Raw genomic sequence first — 25374 nt, 5'->3', positions numbered from 1 at the left:
AAGGTGTCCATTGCATTGGATAAGGGATTCAGTTGGAATTCTAACTTTAAAAATGTTATGTAGGACTGATTAAATTCAAATATAGATTGGATGGTTATACTACCAATCTATGTAGATGCATGGTGACGTACTAACAACACCAGTAGTTTTCTCATTTCCATCAAGTAAAATTTTAATTCTATTGAAAGGAATAATTAATTTATATGAGTCAACTGTAAAGAAAGACAGAGAAGTCAATATATCCTAATACATGTCTCACTCAGTCTCATGCGCGTGGATAATGCCCTCGCGCTCTTACCTACAGAGGTATTAAAATTGAATTTAGGGGATGAGCTCCTTGGATCGGTCTGTCTTTCCGAAGAGGTTTTATAGTTGTCTGGTGGTATATAAAAATAGACCATCAGAATTTACGTGAAGTTACGTAATTATTTTGGGAGCTTTAAAGCGTCTGCAAAGCAATTCGGCCGGAAAGTTTCTGGGAGTATTGACGACTTATTTTTAAGATATTGCCTAAAATATACGTAAAAATCATCTTTGAGAATTTACGTGAGGTACGTAATGTTTTTATGTACCTTGATTACCTGATACCTGAAAATTGGCTGCCTAAGCAAGCTAGCAGGTAGGCATGCGTTCTTAGTTAGAAAATACGTGACGTCTGGTGGCCCTGGGATCTTGGGACTATAAAATTACATAATATGTAACAATTCAGAAACATATTTAAAGTAAAAACATTTTTTTAACATATACTCTTTATTATAGTAAACATTTAAAGCGTATAAAGTATATAGCAAAATAATAAATGCACAAGAAATAATAACGCTCATACAACTAGTATTTTTATCAGATTTTTTGCTTATTTTACTTTTATGTTGATTAAATAAAAAAAGCGCAGTTACCATATTTACTGAATTTTTAACAAATCTTAAACATTTTAATGCTTTAACAATGACAAAATACGTAATAGTAACACAGACAATAAAATTCTACAAATTCATAATATGAAGTTTGAATGCGGGAACATAAAATTTATCATAATTAGTTATTTTTGTGGTTTTATTAAATTTAATTTTTTTTCACTTTTAACAAACAGTAAATGGATTCTGGGTTGGTTGTGACAATTATCATAATATTACGTGATTGTAATCATTATGCTTCCATTACTTGAATTTTTAAAAAGCTTTATAAGCTTGCAGGCTAGTTAGATATGGCAAAGCATGTTTTATAATTATTATTATAAACTTACGATTGGGCCATAAGCCCACAATTTTTTTTTTACATGGCATAATGACCCAATTTTCTTTCTTTTATTACATAGCGTTTGAGAGTTTTATGAGTGAATCGTTTAAAGCCATTAAAGTTATAACATATTCAGATCAATATATAGAAATTGATTTGCACGTCAGATCCCAGTTGAAGTTACAATAGTACTTATTACATTATATTCGTGTAGTGTTATTAATATTTAATAGATTCATAAGTACATCAAACATCGAAATTGCATCTCTTAGTCTCTAGGGGATGTTTCAGGCATAAGATCGAACCACAGGGTTTTAGCTTCACGGAAATCGTACTGATTTAGATGGACTACAACCTGAAACAATTGAATGCATTTAGATACTGGGAAAAGAAATAAATTTATTTAAATTAATATATAAATAAAATTTAAAATAATAAATAAACAAATTTATTTTTCATTATATAACCACGCTGATGATAAAATAAGTAAGAATTCTTTACCTGTCCAATGACCGGACTGCCAGCCAGGAATCCCTTGTGGGTGGCAACAGTGACTTCGACTTGCCTGGAGTGAAGCTCAGCTAATGGAATCACCCATTCGAATTGTTCGTCATATTCCGGCATACAGCTGTCTTTTACCACCTGAATTAAGAGCACAATGGTATATATAACAGTACATGTCGTAAAATGAATAGATTTGAATTTTCTAAAGTAAATATAAACATTCATTAACCTAAAGCTAAAATTTATTGGTGCGCTTGAGACAATCTTTGAAAGTACTGAATAGCATAAAGTAATGTATTCAGTTCTTCCTCAGTTCTGAGGGTCGTGACCTTTACTGAGCACTTTTGTTAGGACTATGTTCCTCCATTCACTTATTAGAGCTCATTCATACGTAAAGGTTTTCTTGGGAAAATTACTAGTGGTGGGTTCCCGCGTCCTTCCACAGCAGAATTTTAACACTCAAAAATAAAAATGATGAATAACAATATAAAATATTAATTTCATTAGTGTAAATGAAAATATAAAAAAAGTTATCATATTTTCCTTTAACTCACCACTGTCTTGCGTTTTGAATCTTTAGTTCTACCCGGCAGTAGATACAATTTAACGTACGGATCGGGCACATTTGTAGGATCTTTCAGCGGAATATTCCTAAAATATAAAAATGTCAATTAGTGGGCGATATAGTTTTTCTTTATTATTATATTTACGAGTGTATTTACATAATCGTCTTAACGTTCTAAATATTAAATTAAAAGAGCTGTTAATAGTGAGACCTTAAAAACTCATGTCTCAAGATGGATGGCGGCATTTACGTTGTAGATGTGTTTAAGGGCTCCGATAGTGAATAATACCATATTATATGTATATAATTTGATGTATGAATGTATATAATTTTTTTGAAGTCGTCGTGGCCTAAAAGATAAGACGTCCGGTGCATTCTTGTTGAAGCGATGCACCGGTGTTCGAATCCCGCAGGCGGGTACCAATTTTTTTAATGAAATACGTACTTAACAAATGTTCACGATTGACTTCCACGGTGAAGGAATAACATCGTGTAATAAAAATCAAACCCGCAAAATTATAATTTGCGTAATCACTGGTGGTAGGACCTCTTGGGAGTCCGCACGGGTTGGTACCACCACCCCGCCTATTTTCGCCGTGAAGCAGTAATGCGTTTCGGTTCGAAGGGTGGAGTAGCCGTTGTAACTATACTGAGACCTTAGAACTTATATCTCGAGGTGGGTGGCGCATTTACGTTGTAGATGTCTATGGTCTCCAGTAACCACTTAACATCAGGTGGGCTGTAAACTCGTCCATCCATCTAAGCAAAAAAAAAAGTTTTTTTTTTTTTTTAGGCACTGCCATTAGTTTTGTCAATAAAATGCTCGGTACTCGAAAACTACTGATGTACAAAGCTGACTTTCTTGCCTGGCTCGTCATAAGAGTACCTTTCCCTCGAGACCAGGTTATCGTTACCCTCTAGAAAAAATCGATGTTAGGTTTGTCTAATATAATATATACGTATTTAGGAAATACACATAGAAAACAAAATCAAGTTGCTTACATTGCATTTAGACTTGGCTTAGCACACGTATCCTGACACTCTGCTTCAGTTAAACAAGTGGAATCAACTTAATAACTGATAATACACTATGTTGTAAAGTATGATAGTAAAGTATAATATTTAAAAAAAGATACTCACATTATCTTGTGAACAACAATATATAATGTTTGATTCTGCATACTATAGCGTAGAGAGAGTAATATGCGGCCCAGACCGGCTTCCCCAGCGGAACTGCAAGAGAATATATTGTTGAAATTTCGATCTAGGCGTATAGTGCGATTTTGTTAAATATTAAAATTAAATTCATACTTTGCAAATTACGAAACTGATATTAAGCCTTCGTCAAACAGAACGCGTACTTAGCGCGCGTCAGAGCGCTAAACTAAGGCCGCGCTATGACGCCGGGATGTGTTGTACTACTACGGTATCATACTGTCAAACAGAGCGCCAGCGCTATGAGCGCTATAGCGATGGCGCTCTGTTTGACGGTTTGTTACCGTAGTAGTCCAACACATCTCGGCGTCATAGCGTAGCGCTCTGACGTGCGCTAATTACGCGTTCTGTTTGACGAAGCCTTTACTGAGAGAAAATGTGTAAAACATATATATTGTGAATAATATTGAATACACAAAAAAAAATCGTCCATAATATTAATCCAAAAATATTAGGATAAGAGGAATGATATGTAACGTTACTAGCTAAGTTGATAACTGGAATAGATATCGAAAATTTACAAAATACTAACGTAGTTAATGACGAAGTCCTGTGGATGAGTTTTGGAGAGTCGCGTCCAGATGGAGGTTGGTTCTCTTGAGGAGAATCTGTAAAAAAGTATAAAATAGCGCTGTCAGCTACTGTAGCATTACTTAATGTATAATTTTAAACTTTTATTAATAGCTTTTCACTGGACCTTAAGTATTTCTGAAGCCTTTGATAGGTTAACATATTATACTACATATTATATGAATTTTAAATAGTATTAGAATTTTAGCACTGTATAATAAGCCGTTTCCAAGGTAAAAAGAATCAATTAAAACCTTAGCATATTCGAAAAACGAAGAATATTTATTTAATAAGCGCTAATCACCTAAAGAAAAGTTTCATATTTCTTAAACCCTCAATGAAGGCAAAGGCGATATCATTTTTTTGACCGACAGAAGCGACACCCTTCCTGTATCAGGTTATCATCACCGCCGGGATCACGTAAGCCAGCGGTCAGGGAACTTTTTTAATTATTACCCCAAAATATTTTTGTGTAAGTTGGTATTAATTACCTCATGGCGAAGAACAAAAAAAAACGAAATCACTTCTTTTTAGCATCTTTCATATTATAGTACCCATGATAATTTTGAAAAAAAAATTATTTTTTCGTTTCGTTTCATCGAGTTTGAAATCACAACGATTCTAAAGAAGTTTCACTTAAATATATACTTTTTACTCACAAATGTTTCATTTTTACCCCCCAAAATTTCATTTTATCCCATTTGGGCCAATTTACCCCGGTTCCCCGACCGCTGACGTAAGCTCATCTATGTAAAGGAATCTATCAACGCAATTTTCACCAACTTCAAACACACGTATGAAATACCAATGATAATGCAATAATATTAGTATGTACTCCACAGAAACAAATCAAGATATTATTTCTGTGATGTACTCAGATGAGTAGGCTCGGTTAAGAAATTAGGTCCAGGCCAAGATCATCATGACCATGAATATTTTAAGTTTTGATATTAAAGTGTATCTTTGAAGGTATATTAATATTATTAATATTTTTTTTGAGCATAATGAGATTTATATCTCTATATTTTAAGTTATTATTAGACCCTAAGATATGTAGGTCCATTCATTCCATCAATATCTAATTGATATCTTGATTCATATTATGACTCACCGACTTCTTTATCAATTATTTCCTCTGGCACGGATCTCTGTGAGGCGTCGTCTTGTACAGAATCTTCAATATTCTTTAATTCAGTATCACCTGATGAAGCTATAAAACGAAACGTCATTACATAAAACAACTAATCAGTGGAGGTAAAAACTGTTCTAATAACCAGGTTGGTCTAGTATACAATATATAAAAAATAATTTTCTCATAGATGATACAAGTTCTAAATATATACATACTATATGTTTTACGAAGGCACCGTATTTTTTTTAATTATTTTATTTTATTACAAAATTTAATCTATTTATATACATAATACACAGAAGTAATTAAATTAAAGTATAAAAAATTTGATTTTTTGTTACATTTAAAATCATTATTTATATTTTTCGCATCTATTTTCTTACATTACATAAATCACTATCGAGTACTATCGTATAATAAGTTATAAAACGTCTTATTTGAAGTCTGCATTATTAGTGTAAAATGTAAATCAGTTCATTTTATGTGAAGTGACTAGTTGTAACTATACTCAGACCTTAGAACTCATATTTCAAGGTGGGTAGCGGCATTTTCGTTGTAGATGTCTATGGGCTCCTGTAACCACTTAACACCAGGTGGGCTGTGAGCACGTCCACCCAACTAAGCAAAAAAATAAATAAATAAAAAGTGACGGTCTACCAAGGAATAAATAACAATGTTGTTTTTGGTTATAGGAAATCCTGATTATTTAGCCCACTGAGTTTCTCGCCGGATCTTCTCAGTGGGTCGCGTTTCCGATCCGGTGGTAGATTCTGCGAAGCACGGCTCTTGCTAGGGTTCGTGTTAGCAACGTCGTCAGGTTTGAGCCCCGTGAACTCACCTACTAGTTAAGGCGACGCTGATATAGCCTCTCAAGGCTATCAGCTTAAGTAGAAAAAAAAAACTGATAATTTTATGGAAGTAAAGTAAATAGTACCAGGTTGTGCAGGCAGCGGGTCGGCGGGCGCGGCGGACTGCGGGCGCGGGTGCGAGGCGCCGCCGTCCGTGGTGTCGGTGGCCGCTGACGACACGGAGGGGCTCGGGGTGGGGGGGCTCGGCTCCGCGACCGCCGCTTCCAAGCTCTCTTCGTCAATATCGACCTCTTTTATGGCTTCTTTGAGAATCTGAGGGAGAATTTTTTGACTAGCATTTGCAGGTGGACAACGTCCGGACCTCAGTTATACGTGGTCAACTGCTGATAATAACAATAATTGATCTCTAGTTTCGATGGAAATTTGATTTGTTAATATTTAATTGGTGATTAAGAAGCTGGCCAAGAGTGGTGGTTTTAATCTAACTTATATAATGCTAGATTTTTTATATGTTAAAATTTTACTTCCCTTGCAAGTCAGCAGTGTTTTATTTTAATGTGTGGAATAAAATACATACCCTCAATTGTAAGGACAGTATGATTTTGGACTCGGGCCCAGATTTCTGCAACATCAGCGGCTGAGTCAGCATCGTCAGATCTTTTTCTTTAAGCAAAGCAGAGATGCTATAGAACAATTGACCGAGTTGGCTTCCAGTTTTCTGGTCGAGAACCTGCAAAGTAAAGTTGTTATTAAATAATCAATAAAAAATCATAAGTTCTTAGATTTATTAGAATGTAGTGAAGTCCGGTCATGTTCTGCTGTGACCATGGACAACACATCCATTTATTGTATTTACATGCGCACTAATGGTTGCACATCAAATAAATCTTCTAAATTGCCAACAACAACTGTACCAAATTTTATTATAATAGGCTGAGTGATTTAAGAACGCAAGCAGGAGAAATATGTTTCTTTGTACATGTAAAGAAGTTATTTTTTATTTTAATAAAATAGTTTTACGAAGATCGTTGGCGCGAGCAAGACTCGTGAAATTAAGCCATTCAAAGCTAGCAAGTAGTCACTTTCAGAGTATAAATGCTTCAAATTTTTGCATTAATAACTTAAAACTGTCAGCGACCAGACGGTCAGTTACACGTTCTACAGCGCCTATCTTAAAGGTGATGTATTTTTGGCAGGTTCACATTATGCTCCGATAGATGCCGCTACAAAATGAATTACATCCGGAACCCATGACATAGTCAGGGACCACTAAGCACATAATTTATTTTATTTTACTTGTACTACATTTTCTTGTACATACCTTGACGTCAAGCGTGTCGATTTCAGGGTTCTGGACGAGGAAAGAATATCCGATCTCATACACGGGATCGTCGGTTCGCAGTTGCACGGCGGTGTTTTCGGTTTTTTTGCCAACCGTCACCATCAGGTAAGGATCCGGACGGGATTGCACACGGGCGTTCTAAAATTAAACAACACATGATTAACACTAACGGATAATTAAATAAGTTAATTATTTATTTTATTATTCTTTTTCTTTTGTCCTTTTTTTGGAGAGAAAATAAGAAACAATTAGAACTAAACAGTGAATAAAATATTTTTGGGATAATCTAAGAATTGCCTTATAATTTTTATGAAGTATTATTTTTCGATTCACAACTTACCGGTAGCTTCTTACACGAGTCTATGTAAACAGAGAGTACTGCTGAGCTCAAATCTCCCGTCTTTATAAGGAGAGTTTCCGTCAGTGCCTAAGATAAAGCATTAATATTATTATTTATATGAACTAATGATATATATTATCAAGAATATAGATCACTATTGAAAACTTACACGACTTAATTCAGTCACATCCGTGGATAAACGATGCCAAGATAATCTCAGTTGCACCTTACCGTGCTTCGCTTGTTGCAAGGTCTGCCACTGCGAGTACACAAAGGAAATTGAATCAAAATCACGACTATAGATTTATTTGAGAGTCTGTTTTAGATGTTTATCTATAATTTGATGGTAATTAATAATATATATGTATATTTTTTTTTAAATATAACTCTAAAATTAAAATATCCTATTTTTTACACCCTCATTCTCTATACACTTACAGTGTCCAAGCGGCCAAATCGAACAACTTGAGATATGTCCAATGAACACCTGTAAATAATAAAAGATATAAATTTTCTAATTTGGCTGTATATTAGGTCGGTTAGTTTGAATTGTGCTTATGAATGTGTTATTATGTTCGCCAAATATCGAATACATTTCATGACGATGTAATCTTAGCTGCGCCGTTTTTTTTTCTAATTCAAAAGCCAAAAGCTCGATTACTATGTAATCTATGTGTTAGTGTTAGTATTTTAGTTACCTTTTGAATTTTATTAATGTCTGAATTTTAGAAGGCAAAAAAACATTAACCTCATTACTTTTTTTCGTGTGAGTCGAGTGAAATGAAGCATGCTGCCTCCGATAGAACAAGAAGGTGGACTACTGTATATGGCTCTGCTCCAAAGAATATATCTTTCAAGATTTAAAACAATGTAAAAATGAAAATTTGCGTTATATGTTGCCGATGTTAAGTCATCTTCTTTTTAAAATAAATTGAAAAACCGAGTTATGTATCAGGTAGAACGCGTCATAAAAATTTCTATCGCCATGAAGAGGGAATTAAAATTATAATTAAAGCAATTGTTTTAATAAAACTACAATTAAAAATGTTCGCCAATGACATGTTTATTTGCCCATAAGATATTGCCTATTGCCTAGAGATATAGGCTGGACAATCCTGTTCTAACTGAATGGGAAACAATCACCATCATCATCAGTCAACGGCAATCCACTGCTGGACATAGGTTTCCCCCAAAGCTCGCCACTGAACCCGATCTTCGGTTCTACGCATCCAGTTACTGCCAGTTGCCTTGCGCAGGTCGTCGCTCCATCTAGCAGGAGGGCGTCTTACACTACGTTTGCCGGTTCGTGGTCTCCACTCCAGAACACGTCTACCCCAACGGTTATCGGTTCTGCGACATATGTGACCAGCCCACTGCCACTTCAGCTTACTGACTCTGTGAGCTATATCAATCACCTTGGTTTTCGCCCGAATGATTTCATCACGTATTTGGTCTCGCAATGACAAACCAAGCATAGCTCCAAGAATTGTTTAGAATGTATAACACATATGATATTATATACAAAAAATCCGTTTCTGTCTCCTTCTTAGACTTACCAGAAGAAACCTGGAAAGGACTAATGCAATATAGACTGAAAATACAGGTATTGTAATTGCCAATTTTCACAACCCTACCAATTTCCTTATTCTTAAAAAATATAAAAACATGGCAGTTGTTGATATGGATTTTACGGTGTAAAATGTTTGAGGTAACAAGAAAATAAATCTGTATGGATAGAACTGAAATTGCATTACATCTTAACCCTCCCACTCCCGCCTGACTTGCCAATAAGGTTTATTTTTCGAGGATTGATGTCAAACAGAGGGCGCTATCGGTCGTGAAGTATGAGCCAAATTAAACTACAACATCGAAACGCATTATGCCGATCGTATTTAGTGTGGTAAGGGCTAGATGAATTTATGAGTTTATACTAAGTGAGTTATTATTTTCAAGAGCATCAAGACAAAATAAAGGGTATGAACGAATATAGAATAGAACTTTCGAGTGGCTTTGGTGTTAACACAAAGCGGAGAGTGACGATCTTAAGCTATAGTGCTGCGGTGGACATTCCATGTACGACTTGCAACGATCACAGTACTACTAGTATACAGTGGTATATACAACAGCTGTTGGTAGTGCTGTATGGTCCACGACCGACCTGCCCAGATTTTCGTCTCTCCCAGCTCTGTCCCAGTCGTATATCTTGATTACAGCGACGGTAGTGCTGCGTCGAAGTACTGACTGTCACAACCCACCATATTACACACACATACACACACATTGTTATAACCATACGACACATAGACAAAAGTTAATGCGTTATTATCATGTTTTAGTTCAGTGTATTTACATAATTGTGTATTCTTTGTTAAAAATATTATTTATACCCTTTTGATATGTGTTAGTGTATTTATATACTGCGTCGTAGATATTATATTTATAACAGCACTAACAATAGTAAAAAATTTGAAAAGGCGCGACACCGTAAATAAACATTTGAATAAACCAGCAATATCACTCACGGAAATATGGTACAAAACCCATTCAACATTCATGTTAAACCAAAGAAATATTTAAAAAAAACGTGATTCTTATCATCAAGTAAGTTTGAAAAGCAATTTAATAAATACGATAAATTTATCTAAAACAGTGATAATAAGAACCAAAACAATGAAACCACTGAAAAATAAACAAAAGTACGCTGGATGTCGCTAGTGCGAGGAAGCACATTTAGCGGCTGAGACGGACCTGCCGAGGTAATCATCGTTCTGAATGCCCATCCCAGGGTCCCAGTCCCACAGCTCACACTGCAGCGATTGACTCTTCTTTGAACTTATTATCGCCTTAGGACAAACATCACAATTTCAAAACATTAGTTACCTTGCCACTATCCGTTTTAGGGGTGTAATCTTTTATTTGTGCAGTTTTAGAAATAATAAAACCCCACTTACGCCAATTTATATCTTTTCTTTTACAAATATCTCAACAATATTACTATATATAATATTATTGATCCATAAATAAAGAAGATTGAAAAGAAAGAAATGTATAGTTATTATTGGTTAAGACTAGGAATTATAATAATACAAATAAAAAACGTAACTTACCTTCATTTGTAGCTTAATTACAAACACATCTACATTATGATAAACAAAGCAAATGAGACGAAATCAGGGATGAATACGGCTAGAGATGTTGAACATGCATATATAAACAAAATCTAATTCTATACTCCAATTTCGTCCGAGTCATTACCGCTATGCTAGTGATGGGTTAAGTCATCGAATTACAACGTATTTTTTATTATTGAAGGATTACTGGTTGCCCGGAGGCCTTTCCAGTTTCACCAGGACAGGTGGGCGAGCAAAGGACCAGCCAGGAGGGGTGGGATTTGCTAACAGCTGCCCGAGCGCCTCCGAAGAAGACTTAACAACTCAAGAGCAGCTGCTTCGCGAATGAATCTAGTACCGGATCGGAATCGCGACCCGCTGAGAAGATCCGGCGAGAAACTCAGCGGGCTGATTGACGGTAGTGTTAGAGCACGCGACGTACATTGTAATTCTCAGACGTGCGCCCTTAAACCAGAGTGCGTCTGTAGCAGCGAGGCATGCGCAAAGCGTTCGTACCGTCCGCGTCGTCGGCGCGTCCGCGGCCCCCCACCGTCCCTACACTCCGCGACCGGTCCACTTACTTGCCGAGCTTGTCGTCGTCGTTGCCTTCGTCCTTGTCGAACACCTCTATATCCAACATCTGACCGAGGGATTGCATTATACGCGCCTTTGTGTGAAACGCGCACGATCCGAGGTTCACATACGTAAGGAAAACAAAATCTTATTTACATCTACGTACTTACTAAAGTCCCTTGTTGGCATTTAACATGAAACGGACGGGACCAAAAAAAGCATGTTCATTTCCAATAAAATCAAGCCAAATTTTTGTTAAATGTAGGTATATTGTGAAACGCTGTATTAATATATTATATACACATAAGTAGCTCGTACCTATGTGATAAATTTTGAATTTAGTTTATTGGCCAGTCACATTCATAGTGATTTGCAGACTTAAAACGAACCAATCATGACAACATAGGCTTTATTATTTTGATCATTGATAATGAACGTGAAAACTGAAGAACAACTTCCAACAAAAATATATTTCGAGTTGAAACTTAATTTTGTTAAAAGAAAACATGCTCATACTGCTTATGTAATCAATAATATGAAATAAGCGCAGAAAACGTTTTTCGTCTTCAAATCATGGAGACACGTTATTAGGCGTCCACGCTTATTCAAGCTTAGCGTCAAACTTATTTCCAATAAGCTTGAAGTTGTACGTGGTATGAACGAATTGATTGCAACCGAAATGGCGAACATGCTATGTGGAACAACATGCTGATAATTGGAACTCATACTTGTGTCTTCAAATGCAGTTTCGTTGTTGAGTATGGTATATTTTAAAAGAGGATCTCATTCCAATTCACCTTTTCGTACGAACGACATACAACTTTACAAATCAACAAATACTTTATAATTAAAACAAATTCAACTCACCAATGATATATCCCAAAACAAACTACTCGTAATCAAATTTAATGAAATCAAAAAATTAGGTGCGCTGTATCAAGCCAAGTGTAAAATAATTAACGAACTAAAAGCTTAATTTAAAAAAAAAGTCTGATCGACAAATATTATTAGGCAAAGGATTCCTTAACTACGATCAATAAGCCTATTTTTAAAACTAAATACCAATTAAGTTAGTAGTTACATAAACGATACGTTTTCTTCGAGATAGTTGTAAATCAGACGGCACGGACTTACAGCGTTACAATATGAGAGTTCATTCAACTCTTCGTCATCAACTGTTGTTGAATATTAAAAGTGTCAGTGCAATGTAATCTATACAAAATTGTAATGTCATCCTCACCTCACACCAGAAGTCCCATCGCGGGTTCACGTTGTTATCAATGTGCTTCGTTTTCCATTGCTGGGCGCCCACAGTTATAACTGCATACGGATCTGACTTGCCTTTTCCTGTAAACAAAACAAAATTTCGTTGTCAATTTGATACGTTCTAAAACGAGCACGTATATATTATGTTTTGTATCATTGCCAAACATAGTTAGATGAGTCCACTTTAGTAACCTTCTTCTTTAAAGTCGGTATCACCATTTCTGAACGTTATGTCCTATTTGAAGACTGTTCTTTTTTTTGTTTAGTTGGGTGGACGAGTTCACAGCCCACCTGGTGGTAAGTGGCTACTGGAGCCCATAGACATCCAAAACGCAAATACGCCACCCACCCTGAGATATAAGTTCAAAAGTCTCAAGTATAGTTACAACGGCCTCAATGCTCAATGTTCGGGCTCAATGTTCTCAGCCTACTCATTGCAAAATTGTTCCTGCGAGTCTCTAACTTTGGCAGCTTTTCTGTATATACTAGGTGTATTTATGTAGTTAGACAGTTATTATGGGATTCTAATGAGTACATTTGACCCTTACCTAGCATAGAAACATCTTTCTTCATGAGATTCTGAGCTTGAACCAAATGTATGCGAAGTACACCCTGGAAACATTAAATGGATTTATTTTACTTTCGAAGATAAATGAGCATACGGTCTCTGGGCGATGAGTATTCACCGACGCTCATATGAACTTTTCAGTATTGCCAGGGACACACCCAGGACTATCGCACTGTTGTTTTTAAGCCTCGTTTAAAACAGAAACTGAAGAACGAATTTACACCGAATGTCTCAAGTGACCTAAAACTCGTTACCTACATGTTTCACATCAAGTGCTGGTTCAAAACTGGGCTTTTACTTCAGTATTTCTTATTAGTGTTCAGAATTTATAAATATCTTCAACCTTATATCGGGTTAGAGCAGCCTTTCTCAAAGTGGGCGATAACGCCCCCTTGTGGGCGCTACAGTCCTAAAGGGGGGGCTAAAAAAATGGGGGCGTTGTGTAGAGGCTTGGGAGACGATTTGTAATTTCATCAAGGAAGAACCTTTAGACACCGACTAAGCTCTCGCTATAGTGGTTTTTAAGTAGGTGAAAAAAGGGGGGCGCTAAAAATAATTTATTCTCAAGTGAGCAGTAGACAAAAAAGTTTGGGAGCCCCTGGGTTAGAGGCTATAAGGCTGCCAACGTAAGTTAATAGCATACAGATAAGATATACAGGGTGTTTGGAAATAGGATAAAAGAATAAATGACATGATGCTGGAGTTCTCATACTCGTACGCGAGTACGGTTAGCCCCAAACTCTATCCTTTCTGCTGCGAGGCATTCACGCATTACAGTTACTGTAAGTTGGGACAGAGATGTTATTTTATTTGGTACATTACTATGTCACGAAAAGCTATTTCAGTCTGAAATATTCTATTAAAACGGCACAATAATCAATTTGGTTTCAAAAACAAAACGCTTAATATTGTAAAAAAAATACGGAACCCTCTTACTCCAAAAAAAAACCCCTATGTATCTATTAAAAAATTTTTCGGAAACAAAATTCGATTTCATGGCAGTACCATCGTTGTTTTAAAGTTTATATTTACCTCCGGCTCAGGCATGCGCAGATCAACCGTTGGAATCTCATCGCTTAGTTTGATCGAAAGCTTGTTAGGCAGCACCATCATTTTGGACACTTGCTCCACGATGCATCGACGAAGGATGTCACTAAAAAATTAATTGAAACTAACTTAATCTATTTAAAACAGAGAATTGTGATCTTTTATTTGAAAACATTCAGAGCATAGCATTTGGATTTAGATATTTTTGATTCTAATTTACAACAGTTACAGTTACCTAAAGCCTGGCATATCTAGTATGTCAGCTGCGCCAACGAGATTGAAGTCGATTGAGGGGTTGTTCAAAAAGAAGATCTGTAGTCCTCCGACTAACGGTATTTTAGAGATCAAAGGTTTCATTACAACACGTACCATGCCATGAATCTGAAAATATAAACACAAAATAGAAGTTGAATTTAAATAGATTATGTCGGTCATCAGCCAGGATGTATTTAAATAAAATGACAATTTGTATTTGCATTTTAATTATGATTAAAATAGGTCAATGTACCAGATATGTTGAACCTTGATAACGATACGCCAATTCCAAGTAAATGTGCAAGATGATGATGATTACAACGAGATTCAGTAAATAAGTGTTTTTAAGTTTAATTTTTAATAAAAAATAATATGAAAATAAAATAGTCTTCAATGATACGTGTCTTCAATGTTTTGCTATGTATTGGGTTACGACAAGATGGGACAACGATCTATTGAGGTTCGCGGGGATCCGCTAGATGCAGGCAGCGCAGAACTGGTCTTTGTGGCGAGGCTTGGGGACGCCTATGTCCAGCAGTGGACGTCCATGGGCTGATAAGAAGAAGAAGAAGGGTACGACGAACCCCAATACTGCTTATTTTTTCATATAGCCCTCATATGTTTACTGGTTTATAGGTTAAGAAGCTATGAACTGTAATAAAACTGCGTAAAAGTGATTTTTCACGTTGTGGCCATCATAGAACGCAAGATATTCAAGAGATGCCTGAATCTTACGTCATTTTCAAGATAAGCTTGAAGTTATACAAGTTCCGAACAACAATATATCCGCTCAGTGGAAGATATATGTCGAAAAAGCCCCCACCCCCACACGTTTATAGTTATATATATATATATATATATATATATATATATATATATATATATATATATATATATTTAGTATACATAATATATAGTTTATTTTTTCGGTTGGTTTAAGGAAAAAATACATTTTCAAGTTTAAAAATGCAGAAATTTCATCCTTTATAAACACACGAAACGCCAAGGACAGATCCAAAGAGCAGTCTACCGTGACACTTTTTGTATACGTTGTTTGAAGCTGACTGTGTTACGTGAAAAAAAAACAAGTTTAATTTAAAAATTTCAGTATCTAATTTACATCTGAAATTTTTGTACTTTCTTTAATTTGTTGCTTTATGACACGATCCCATATTCTATATAACTTTGAAATTGGTGTAGTAAATAAATAACTTTCTTCTATCGATATGTTACTACGGGGAAATTGTAGGTCATTATTAATGAAACAAATTCCGCGTTTTAATTTTAACTTCAATGAAGTCGACTTTTTAATCTTTGAAACTAACTCATTGTTATGTTTATACTAATAACACTTGAGCCCAGGGAGACGAAGACTAAAGATAAAACAAAATATACTATTTTGTAATTGGCTTTCCCATTAATACACAAATAGCTAACAAGTTGCTAGTTGATGGCACGCCTATTTTACGTTACGTACACACGACTTACAAAAGCGATTTGTGTTACCTACTCGAACCGAGATCTCCGATGTTTCGGTTTTAAAAGCGCGCACTTTATCGGTTGCCAAAAGTCATAGCGAGTATTCATAAGTAATTTTTATTTATATACTGCTCTCAGGTCTTGTGTTTGAATGGTATGGAATGTCTTGAATGGTAAATAGTCGACGTCGCCCAAAACAAGTCATTACGGATCCTCCCGATCCATTAACGGTGATCTTAGGTACCACAGGCACCGGTCACCGCCCTCGTCGAACCCGTCGCTTGCGACGAAGGGTTCGACGAGCGAATTAGCCCACAGACAGAGCCCACTAAGTTTCTCGCCGGATCTTTTCAGTGGGTCGCGTTTCCGATCCGGTGGTAGATTCTGCGAAGCACTGTTCTTGCTAGGGCCAGTGTTAGCAATACTCCGGTTTGAGCCCCGTGAACTCACCTTCATGTTAGGGCGAAGCTGAAATAGCATCTCAAGGCTATCAGCATAGGTAGGAGAAAAAAAAAACATTCGGGCCATCGGTCTACCGAACAATATCACTCGCTCGATGGAAAATATTTCCTTCGTCGTTATCCCAAAACTTATAAATCGGAACAAAAATAAACTTCTGAACAGCGAAGCAACGTTCGCGAGTTCGATGCACGTTTAATTACATTTACACGAACACTAGTACATTAATTTACGATAAACGTTTAGGTATAAGTGATGAAAGGCGATTGCATGCAGCAGAGATGCGAATGTTGCGATGGATGTGTGGAGTAACAAGAATGGATAGAATACGGAATGAATATATTAGAGGAAGTCTGAAAGTGGCACCTGTGACAGAGAAGCTGAGAGGTGCGCGTTTGGGATGGTATGGACATGTGATGAGACGAGATGAAAATGAGGTTGGTAAGAAAATGTTAACTATGAATGTGGACGGATATAGAGAAAGAGGTAGACCTAAGAAGAAATGGATGGAATGCGTGTAAGACGATATGGGTAAAAAGGGAGAGAGCGAAGAAATGGTATATGATAGAAGAGTATGGAAGGAGAAAACATGTTGCGCCGACCCCAGGTAACTGGGAGAAGGGCAGGATAATGATGAATGATGTTTAGGTATAAGTCATTTCGGTCTTCTGAAAAAAGATTAAATGCGACCAAACTCACTTGGAGATCTTTGATTCCTCCGCGAATGCGTTGAAGTACGAATGAGATGTCGCAATCGCCGGCGTAGCTGTAACAAGTTAAATTATATATTGTAGTATTAATTGGCTTTTTTGGATGGATTGATTGCGGTTGGTTCAGGGACCTTGTCTCAAAAGCCGGATGAATGAGCGAACTAGAAGGTTCAATTAGAAGAGTAGTTTGCTAACAACTGTCCAAACGCCATTGGGGGTAATAGCTTAAGGACAGCTGCTTTGGGAGTGCTTCTAAGACCTCATTGGAATCGCGACCCGCCGAGACCTGGCGTGTCATTCAGCCGACTGTTAATTAGTAACGTCGCTCACACTATTGTGAGCGACGTTTTTCTTCGACGACAATTTAGTTATTCTAATTAAGTTCGTCTATACGAACTTAATTAGAATAACTAAATTGTAAGAACTACATAGTTCGAGTTTCAAGTCTTGCAACTTAAAAAACTTAATATTAGATTTGTTCGCCATAATCCTCAACAAAACAATTTCTTGGTCACCTCACCATCGAATTTTTTTTTTTATTTGCTAATGAAGACAGGCTTATTCAGTAAGCGATCTCACGAAAAATGTGTTTGTTAAATTGTTTTAATTTAACTCTACCATTCCCTTGAACAATTATTTTTATTGGGTTGATTGTTGATGTGCAACTGTGTATTGTATTCTAATCACCTCGCATCCTTAGCTTACAAACGCCAACGCGCATAACTTTCATCTAATGAGTGACTGATAGCAGCTGCCCATATTTAAAACAATAGTAAATGCAATGATTCCAAACAGCTCCCGCATTACTGTTCATAGATTGTGTATTTGGTGAATAAAATCATCCAGTCTACTTTAAATGTTATTGCACTGAGTTTATTTAGTGCTCTAGTTGGGAGATCTCATTACCCATCTGGCGTTATGTGGGTGCTCCGAAAATAGATAACGTACCTTGAACCACTACCTAATCTCTTCGATAAGTCGAGACTTTTAGCTATCTAGAATAAAAAACTAATGTAGGATACTTACTGTTGGTAGGACCTCTTGTGAATCCGCGCGGGTAGGTATTTCTGCCGTGAAGCAGTAATGCGTTTCGGTTTGAAGGGCAGGGCAGTCATTGTAACTATACTGAGACTTTAGAACTTTTATCTCAAGGTGGGTAGCGCATTTACATTGTAGATGTCTATGGGCTCCAGCAACCACATAACACCAGGTGGACTGTGAGCTCGTCCACCCATCTAAGCAATAAAAAAAAAACATTACAGAGACTTACAATAAGTCTATGTCCATGATGATTTCATTCCTCGAGAGATTCTTATCATAAACCTTGACGCCACCAACCCGCGGCGCCTGAGAACAATAATATTAACGAGATTAAACTTTATTACACCTATAAAACTGTTTTATTAATGATCACATTAAAGTAACTTTCTACTTTAGTTGCAATTTTATTTGTAAATTGTCGTGCCATTAAAATGTTTTATTTTCGCAATCGGGATATATTGTGCGTTCACATTTTATTGTCTATAGGTTCTAGTAGACACTTAACAGCAGATAAACTTTGAATTAGTTCACACGTCTTTAAGCAGTCAAACGAAATAATGAACAAACAATATCTTGGGCCGCCGTGACGTAATAAAATAACCACTTCCTTTGATACATGAGGTTGAAGTCCAAATAGCATTGTAATATCTATTTAATAAGATAAGTCCTTCTATCAGTCGTTATTGATAGTAAATGTATTTACTAAATTCTCATAAAATAACGAGACTGTTGTCACGTCGTGGAAACGCAAAATTAATTTTCATCAAATTAATTAATCTTGATCGTTTTTATGTTTACTTAAGACGGAACGTCAATCGCCATATCCAATATACTCACAATGGTACCGAGAATCATACGTTCAAATTTAAATCCGCTGAGTTTATAATTGGCCAGGCTCTCCGCGACAGCCGGTTCGATCAGGTCCTTCAATAAAGTCTTTGCGTAGTTGTTCACATTCGGCCAGACTTGTAGGAGTATCTGCCATAGATTTATCAGTTAGGAGCGAGTTATTAGAATTGTAACTAAAGGCAGCAATTTCTTTGATTGAATAATTGAATGTGTGCACCTTAATCTCGAGTGGTAAGCTTACATTATTGTATTTACCCTGTTCAACCATTCTGCTCGTTCCACGTCCGGGAAGAATACCTATTGAACAATACAACGTATTTTATTTGTTGCATTCAAGAGATAAATATACATTAATAATAATAATAATATAACTCTTTATTTACAGCACATGTACAGAATAAGCATATAAAAAAATTAATAGACGGTGACATAAATTGGCGGCCTTATCGCTGAAAGCGATCTCTTCTAGGCAATCTTGCAGGGAGAGGAATAAGCAAACTCGACTGTGTTATATCTTAATAAACTTACATAAAAATATATACTTATATACACATGTGAAAAATAAAAAAACAAAATGTGTGCAATTCACACGTGGTAGAAGTGAAACCTTCCAAAATTAAAATACAATTATCCTAAACGTCTTAAGTATATGTAAAATTTTGTCATTAGTAAATAATTGTAAGGTAGCGCCCTCTGTGAATTGATATTTTAATTTCACGTATAATCCTAAATTAAAATTCATTACAAGAGCTTTCATACACACGTTAGTATTAAAAAATCTCACAGATGGCGCTGTATTAAATAGTATGTATATTTCTGTCTCATTCTTTGCTGGCTTCATCCTACACATTTTTGTATTTGTGTCTCTTACCTGTCGTTTTTTCCGTTGCATCCGGTTTGAAATCACAACGATTCTAAAGAAGTTTTCACTTCAATACAATATAAGATAGACTTACATACGATTAAATACAAATAAATAAAAATGAAGAAGAATGAAAGTCTCTTGTTTGAATAGAACGCACCCATGAAGGCAAGTCGTCAAGTCTCGCTAGTATCACATCTTTTTCAGAAGACAGTGCAGCGACCTTTGCGATGTTGCGTTTGTATTCGTTCTCCTTGCGCCATTGATCGCGCATCACCGACAATATAACGGGCCCAATAAGCCACGCAACGCTCCATTGCATATAACCTACTAAGTACACAGCTCCTACAATCGACACCTGCGAAATTAAATTATTCTTAAAATCGTAATCTGTAACCTTAATAGAACTACCCTAGTGACTGTTTTCAGACTTCGTTCCGGGCAAATGCCACTCAATTTGCTCATTTAATGGGGAAGGCTCCTGATCCCAAGTGTTCAGTTTGTGATGTAGTGGAAGATGCTTTTCACATTATGATGGAGTGAGCGCGGGATGATGATTTGAGACAACAATTCTTTTCAAAATATACAGATTTTCGACAAGTTGGAGGTGTAAATTACGTATTAGCCGTTCCGGAATCCGAAATGGCTAAGTCACTTTATAAAATAGTGTTGGTGGGCCTTCAGAGACGATACCAGTTTCCTTTATTTTTTTATATATTTTTTTGTTACTCTCCTTTGTTGCACAATGGAGTGACATATTCACTAGGTGAATAATCTCCTTAAATAAAGATATGAAAAAAAAAATCGTAATCCCCAAAAAAACATTACGTAGGTAATAATAGAAGTAGATGAAGCGCATTAATAGCTAGTTATCAGTGGTTCTATTTAAACAGTGATAATTGTTTGATAAATATGTTAATTGTTCTAAATATGTGTATCGGTACAGTGTGTATTATGCATATACTGTACCGAGGCACTGTATGTAAAGTATGCACAGATATATTTAGTGCATGATGCACAGATGAAACAGTCATGTTTCATATATTTAGAAGATGTCGTGGTCCGATAAATAAGACGCCCGGTGCATTCGTATCGGAGACGATGCACCGATCTTCGCAATGGGTCGCGAATCCGACCCGGTAGTAGATTCAGCGAAGCACTGCTTTCACTAGGGCTAACGTTAGCAATTCTCTCAGGTTGAGCCCGTGAGCTCACCTACCAGTCCGCGCGAGGTTGGAATAGCCACTTAGGCTACCAACTATTAGGCAGGAAAAAAAACGCCGTTGTTGGAATCCCGAAGGCAGGCACTACTTTTTATAATGAAATACGTACACGTCTAAAACATGTTTACGAATGACTTCTACAATGAAGGAATAACCTCTTGTACTAATCATGGAAATCTGCAAAAATTATAGTTTCAGTAATACTTGTGGTGCTCGCCCTACCTGTGTGGGTTCACAAGATGCCCTATCTTGTGGACCTGCACGGGTAGTTACCATTACCCTGCCTATTTCTGCCGCGTAGCATAGCGTAGTAATGCATTACAATTCGAAGGCTGGCGTAGCCGTTGTACTATAGTACTGAGACTTGACCGTGGCATTTACGTTGTTGATATCAATGGGTCCAGGTAACCACTTAAAACCAGGTTGACTGTGAGCTGGTTCACCCATTCAAGAAATGTAAATAATTGAACAGTGTGTACATGAGAAGTTTCAGCCAAGGGTAATGGTGTTAACTCACTTGACTTCTTATATCTTATATTCTGTTTAATATATTATTAACTTTAGCGAATGAAGAAATTTTAATATTAATCACGGGTTTCTGCGTGTCAATGAAGACTCCAAACTAGTATATACATACGGCTATTGCATATTATGATATAGACTTGACCTGTGCCCCGGTTATTATTATTATTGACATCAGGGATGACAACAAAAAAAGTTCAGGCAAACTATTAGATTACGTGGCCTACCCGACATTGGGTATTTCCTGTCCTATAGGAATACATTTAGCGTGCATGATGTCACTTTTTTTAAATTAACATGCAATGAATCGTTCGTTAGTTGCCTACATCATGATGTAGTTACTGCCTGATAGGAACGCTTACGTCATTGAATACGAATGTTAGGTAGTGCGCTACGCATTCCAGTTAACCTTGTGCTCAAAAATCATGCAGTAGTTAACGACTCCGAAATAAAGTACGACGAACCTGTTTAGGTTTAATATATTCGTTGTTTTCATTTCACTTTTTCTAAAGATTCCAATACTTTGTCCTTTTAGTCACAACGATTGTACTGTACTTTATAACCACCTTATTTAATAAATAAAATCTTGACATAACTCTTGGGCAAACTATATATTAGAAATCTATTGCGCTGACAATTAATTTGTTACATGATATGAAGTGGTCCCTGAAGCTTATTAATTACCCCATCAAACTTGAGTTATCGGATCTAGCTCTCAATTGGTATTATAGTGTTGCAAAAGGGATTGAAGAAAATTACTTACAATCCAACAGAGATACATAATAGTGTGAAAGACTAGGTTCCCTTTTCAAAGACTCCTCATAATTGTTGGTACAACTGTCATAATACGAGTACTGCGTGCGTCGGTACTTCCACAAAGACGATACCAAAAACACCGGATTTACTAATCATGCTCAGATATAATCGATTTTTATTCTATGAATACCGGTTATAGAGTCTGGCTACGCTTTTGAATCGGGGCAATATCTGTGAAATCAGCTTTACAACTATAAATAAGTCTCAGGGCTTTCAGTCAAGGAATAGAATGGTGAAAAGGCACACGAAAACGTTTTTAAGACTTCATACTTTTCGAAACACAAGAATTTTGTAAAATCAATTTTATTTAATTATTTTATAAATTATTAAAATTAAATTAGTTTGAGAGCCACTGTCAGAAGGGAGATAATTTTTAAAAATTGTTAACAAGCTGCTAATTATTTGAACTAGCTCTAAAAGAAGCTAAATGTGGGGTGCTATCTAGTGGCCACTTCCATAAGGGGCACAACTAAATCTTAGTACTAATGACTTTTCAGAATGGTTTAATTATTTTAGTAAACATAAAAGAATTGAAACAAGGGATAATTTATGTGGATAATCATAATTTATGTCAGATTAGAAGATCTCTCATTGGCTATATCTATTACAAAAGATGGCAGTGGTAGATTCTGCGAAGCGCTGGACTTGTTAGGGTTAGTCTTAACAAACTCTCTCAGGTTGAACCCATGAGCTCACCTACCCGCCCTGGCGTAGCTAGAAAAGTCTACCAGCAAATAGGTAGGGAAAAAAATATAAAAGATGCATAAGCCTTGATGTTGAGGACATAGAAAAAAAAACATGCAGAGTAACAAAGTATTAACATAAAATATTGGAATTAAAGACTAAAGCACAAATAAAAGAATAAACCAATCTTATTTTTCAGGTCACTTATTTGGAGGTCACACATGACTCATAAAACTCTATTAGTACAATGCACTGCAGTAAAATATTAAGTGTGAGTATGTAACCTTAACCTTAGTCACTGAATGTTATTTTAAGTACCTATCATGTTTTATGTAATTAAGAGATTACTCATCATGAGGGTCTGTTTGTAATTTTTTTTCTCTTAAATAGTACTTGAAAAACTGGGGAAAATTCTAGCCTGCACCAGTCGAATGCAGAACACTTATTACTTTTGTTTATTGTTTAACAAAGATGATTATATAAATAATCAAAAACAAATGAATGATAATTAAAAACTACCCTGCTTTAAGTACATATCGACACTTAAAAGGCAAACGTGACTAAGCAACAATGTGTGAACTTTACAGTAGACTAATTTAAAGTTGAAATACCTGAAAAAAAAAAAATTTTAACGAATCTAGCTCTAGGATTGAAATAATTTTAATAGACCTAGAAATATATTTTTTTTGCGCATCGAATATGGTTTATTGCCTTGCAATTTCTTTGCTAGTATCTTTAATTTATAAAATATGTTCATAGTGTGAAAACTTTATGCAAAAATAGTACTGAGATGAATAAGTACACCTAATAAAATTCTAGCAAAATTTAGTCCAAAATAACCACATTGATTTACAGTGACTGGTAGATTTATGGTCACTCTACAGTTTGCCTTTAATAATATTAGCAATGGAGCAATAAGATATAAAAAAAAAACACTATCAATGCTACCTTAATCAAATATGTATTATAATACATCATTATCACATTTCTAATATGAATAAGAATGTGATATGTGGTTTGAATGAAAGTTATATGATACATGCACATAATTAACATTTGCCAAACAGTTTGACTATCATTGCATAAACTATATGAAGATTTATAAAACTTACCTTTTTGAGAAATGTGTAAATCATTGAAAAAACACTGTTGCTATCATCACTGCCTGGTGGTAAGGCAGTTTTGCTTGCACCTGCCATGTTATTATTACTGGCCTAGAAAAAGTAATTTACAAACCAGAAAGTTAAATATTTGAGAATTTAGTTGAAGATTTAAAAAAAAAATTATATTATAAAAAAGAAAATTAAATATTGCAAGCTATTTTTAGATGATTGAATATGCACTAATGTACTTGGTACTTCAGAAGCACTAAATTAATCAGGCAGACTTATTACATGTTAAAATACAACTACACCGGAGTGCTGAAGAACCAACGGAACTAAATATGATAAGCTAACAATTTTTGCAATGTACAATGTACAATATAACCGGCACGTAAAGCATTATTTTATTATCTACATTTATACTTTATCTAAAGCTAATTCAAACAGAGTAAGGTAAAACAAGAAGACGAATGATATCACTTTTATTTTTAGACTACTGTTACAGTTATCCATATTCCAGAAATGGTTCGAAATAAATATTTGAAACACATACCATGCTGCACTAAACTACTGCGGCGTTGCAGGTGTTTTCGCGAATAAAACGTATTCTGAACAAATAAGAAAATTGTTTTAATATCAAACTAACCAATTTTAAACATTACATTCCGTTGATAATATTTTCTCGTAATTCGTAATACAAAGCACGGTAGACACGATTTTGATAGCTTGTAAATTCAGTAAATTGATTAAAATTCGGACCTTTCAATGTTTTGACGAGTTAAAACTCATATTCAATTCATTCGGTATTAGATATTAGTATTAGGGGTGAGGCGTATTTATCGGAACAGTCAAACGGAACAGGTGCGTTTGAAAAGACTTGGAACTGTTGTCTATAGACCGAAACAGTTGTTCCACAATATTCCATAAGCTGCGTTGTTCGGTTACAAATCAAACAGCCAGAAAGGAAACAGTTTAGAACAAGCTCTTTTTTGGTCATTAGTATGTATTGTATGTAAGTATGTATATTCGTATACATAAGTTTAAAAATTAATTGTACTTAAGAGATATGAATAAAAGGCTATATTATTATTATA

At 35.7% G+C, this 25374-nt stretch overlaps 1 protein-coding gene across 7 annotated transcripts; it reads right to left on the bottom strand.

Moving 5' to 3' along the window:
• Positions 1 to 731: 731 nt before the first annotated feature.
• Esyt2 (extended synaptotagmin-like protein 2) lies at positions 732 to 25134 on the bottom strand. Of its 7 annotated transcripts, none has more exons than XM_089732995.1 (24): positions 24927 to 25134; positions 24290 to 24391; positions 20093 to 20290; positions 19326 to 19367; positions 19059 to 19199; positions 18451 to 18527; positions 17170 to 17236; positions 14513 to 14658; positions 14263 to 14383; positions 13211 to 13274; positions 12637 to 12743; positions 11405 to 11490; positions 8152 to 8200; positions 7883 to 7972; positions 7714 to 7800; positions 7353 to 7511; positions 6609 to 6761; positions 6157 to 6343; positions 5202 to 5300; positions 4053 to 4128; positions 3446 to 3538; positions 2295 to 2391; positions 1738 to 1878; positions 732 to 1591 (listed from the first exon to the last, which is right to left on the bottom strand). In XM_089732995.1, exons 2-24 carry the CDS (start codon positions 24374 to 24376, stop codon positions 1505 to 1507), a joined length of 2454 nt encoding a protein of 817 aa, XP_089589121.1. In that variant the 5' UTR covers positions 24377 to 24391; positions 24927 to 25134; the 3' UTR covers positions 732 to 1504. The 7 variants fall into 7 exon arrangements, with proteins under 7 accessions (XP_089589121.1, XP_089589118.1, XP_089589120.1 ...); XM_089732992.1 differs by lacking the exon at positions 11405 to 11490 and adding an exon at positions 10462 to 10556 and having other exon boundaries at positions 24927 to 25129; XM_089732994.1 differs by having other exon boundaries at positions 24834 to 25074.
• Positions 25135 to 25374: the final 240 nt, after the last annotated feature.

The sequence above is a fragment of the Bombyx mandarina genome, chromosome 15, assembly GCF_030267445.1.
Source record: "Bombyx mandarina strain Sakado chromosome 15, ASM3026744v2".
In the NCBI taxonomy this organism is placed as follows: Eukaryota; Metazoa; Arthropoda; class Insecta; order Lepidoptera; family Bombycidae; genus Bombyx; species Bombyx mandarina.
Note: the sequence above shows the minus strand (reverse complement) of the source record. Positions and strands in the feature narration are given on the sequence as shown.

What these genes read in the sequence shown, in the direction of transcription:
- Esyt2 (XM_089732996.1), bottom strand. Translation starts at nt 24,793, where the DNA reads ATGGATAACTGTAACAGTAGTCTAAAAATAAAAGTGATATCATTCGTC. An exon ending in ATGTGACTGAATTAAGTCGT is followed by an intron (nt 7,801 to 7,882) that starts GTAAGTTTTCAA and finishes GCTTTATCTTAG; the next exon opens with GCACTGACGGAAACTCTCCT. An exon ending in ATTCAAAACGCAAGACAGTG is followed by an intron (nt 1,879 to 2,294) that starts GTGAGTTAAAGG and finishes CTCTTAATTCAG; the next exon opens with GTGGTAAAAGACAGCTGTAT.